The 2,538-nt window shown below is 35.9% G+C and overlaps 1 protein-coding gene across 1 annotated transcript; it reads left to right on the top strand.

The window, feature by feature from the left end:
• The first annotated feature begins 1,069 nt into the window (after positions 1-1,069).
• LOC140117373 (olfactory receptor 6J1-like) lies at positions 1,070-1,981 on the top strand. Its single transcript, XM_072134098.1, has one exon. It carries the CDS (start codon positions 1,070-1,072, stop codon positions 1,979-1,981), a length of 912 nt encoding a protein of 303 aa, XP_071990199.1.
• Positions 1,982-2,538: the final 557 nt, after the last annotated feature.

The following is a 2,538-nucleotide window of genomic DNA, read 5'->3' as shown; positions in this document are numbered from 1 at the left end:
TGAATAGTGAAATGAATATTCCTCTTTAAGAAGAATACACTACAATTTGTTTGTTGGACCCGTAAAAACCCTGTTTATATTTTTCTGTAACTCTTCTAAGAATTTATAATACAATTCTATAAAGCTTATGCTTTTCATAATTTATAGATTAGCTCTTTTGCTTTAGTTAATATTTATGTGCAAAGGCCTGTTTGTAAAGTGAGCAGACAGAAGATCCCTCCTGGAAGATTACCAGAGTGCTCACTTGACAAGTCAGGACCAATTTGATGACCCCAGAAAAGCCTTTCTCCAATCCAACAGGGATAAAGTAGAAGAAAATCCGAGATGGAGACAGTTGGTGGGCTTGCCCATATATTAAGGGCTGTTCTTTTTCCATTGTTTCATAAACAGTTGTCATTCATGAATCACACTAAAACTTAAAATGGAATAAGTTTTACAGATCCAAACAATTGCCAAAACGTGACACAAAAATGTTTTTATGGTAACAGAATGAATTATCTGAATTGGATTGCCATATGTAAACTTTTACATTTGTATGCCATTTTAATTCACAGTTAATTAACCATTTTGAAATTGTATTTAAGAAAATAATACAATCACAATGTTATGGGTGGGGGGGGGGCAAGTATGTCAAAACTTGTAAAAAAGAAAAATGAAGCAGTTGATTTAACTTATTCCAGCTTTCATTCACCAGATGTAATTTTGAAAATGTAAGCAGCACTTTTTCCTTTGAACCAGGTTTGATAAACCTCACCAGATCATTGTTTTAATATGATATGTACAATATTATTTATCTTGGTTATACTTAGAAAAAGATCTAGTAACTGAGTCTAAAAAACACACACACAATTCTTTTCATGATAATAAAAATCCAATCCTTGTGCAGTATTGAGATACAGACAAAAAATTGTTACTTATTCTGAAAAATACATGATGATTCGGGGTGGTCTTCATAATTTATTATATGCCTTTTGTCTCTCATTATTTCAAGTTTCAAGAATAATCTCCTGTTAGTTTAGCCTTCCGAAGCACGTAACATGGACCACTGTGAAACCAAACCTTGTTGACAATGTTGAACTCCACCAGTTTTTTTCTTCTGACAGAATTCCATTATTCTGGATCTCTTCGGGTCATCATTTTCTTCCTTCTTCTAGCCTCATACTTAATTACTTTGGCTGGAAATATTCTCATTATATCTACTATCTTACAACATCAGAGTCTCCACACTCCCATGTATTTCTTTCTTTCCAACTTGTCCATTGTAGAAATATGTGTCACTACAACAGTCACACCAAAATTTCTTTCCATTGTTGGATTTGGAAACCGTGAAATCTCCCACTGGGGTTGCTTTTTGCAGTGCTATTTCTATTTTGTCTTAGCTTCTGTTGATTTTCTTATTCTGGCATTTATGGCTTTTGATAGGTATGTAGCTATATGTCAACCTTTACATTATGTTACTGTGATGAATCACAGAATATGCATCTACTTTGCCATATTTTCTTGGTTATTTGGCTTTGTAGATACTTTACCTACGACTATTATTACTTACAACATACCAATTTGTTATTCTAATGTTATTGAACATTTTTTTTGTGACATTGGTCCAATTCTAAAACTTGTGTGTCTAGACACCAGCCTTATAAAGCTTCTAGTTCTCATAGAATCTTCTTTCACTGTTCTTGGGTCACTTGTATGTATTGCAGTATCCTATACACTCATTATCATAGTAATTTTTAATATAAAGTCAGGACAGCGATGGAAGACTTTTTCAACTTGTTCATCGCACCTTATCCTTGTTTTCATATTCTATACGGGCTCAATCCTCATGTGTTTTCGCTATGTTAAGGGATTTATCTTTGACTTTAACAGATTGGCAGTTGTCCTGAACACAATAATAACACCCATGTTGAACCCTTTCATCTATACATTAAGAAACAGCCAAGTCACACAGGCCATACGAGGATATTTTAGCTGGAGATAGAATTGTTATCCAATAAATGGGTACTTAGATGTTTTTTTTCTACACATATACATATATATATATATACACTCACCGGCCACTTTATTAGGTACACCTGTCCAACTGCTCGTTAACACTTAATTTCTAATCAGCCAATCACATGGCGGCAACTCAGTGCATTTAGGCATGTAGACATGGTCAAGACAATCTCCTGCAGTTCAAACCGAGCATCAGTATGGGGAAGAAAGGTGATTTGAGTGCCTTTGAACGTGGCATGGTTGTTGGTGCCAGAAGGGCTGGTCTGAGTATTTCAGAAACTGCTGATCTACTGGGATTTTCACGCACAACCATCTCTAGGATTTACAGAGAATGGTCGGAAAAAGAAAAAACATCCAGTGAGCGGCAGTTCTGTGGGCGGAAATGCCTTGTTGATGCCAGTGGTCAGAGAAGAATGGGCAGACTGGTTCGAGCTGATAGAAAGGCAACAGTGACTCAAATCGCCACCCGTTACAACCAAGGTAGGCAGAAGAGCATCTCTGAACGCACAGTACTTTGAACTTTGAGGCAGATGGGCTACA

This window comes from Engystomops pustulosus, chromosome 1 (genome assembly GCF_040894005.1).
Source record: "Engystomops pustulosus chromosome 1, aEngPut4.maternal, whole genome shotgun sequence".
Lineage (NCBI taxonomy): Eukaryota > Metazoa > Chordata > Amphibia > Anura > Leptodactylidae > Engystomops > Engystomops pustulosus.
This window is presented reverse-complemented; position numbering and strand designations above follow the sequence as displayed.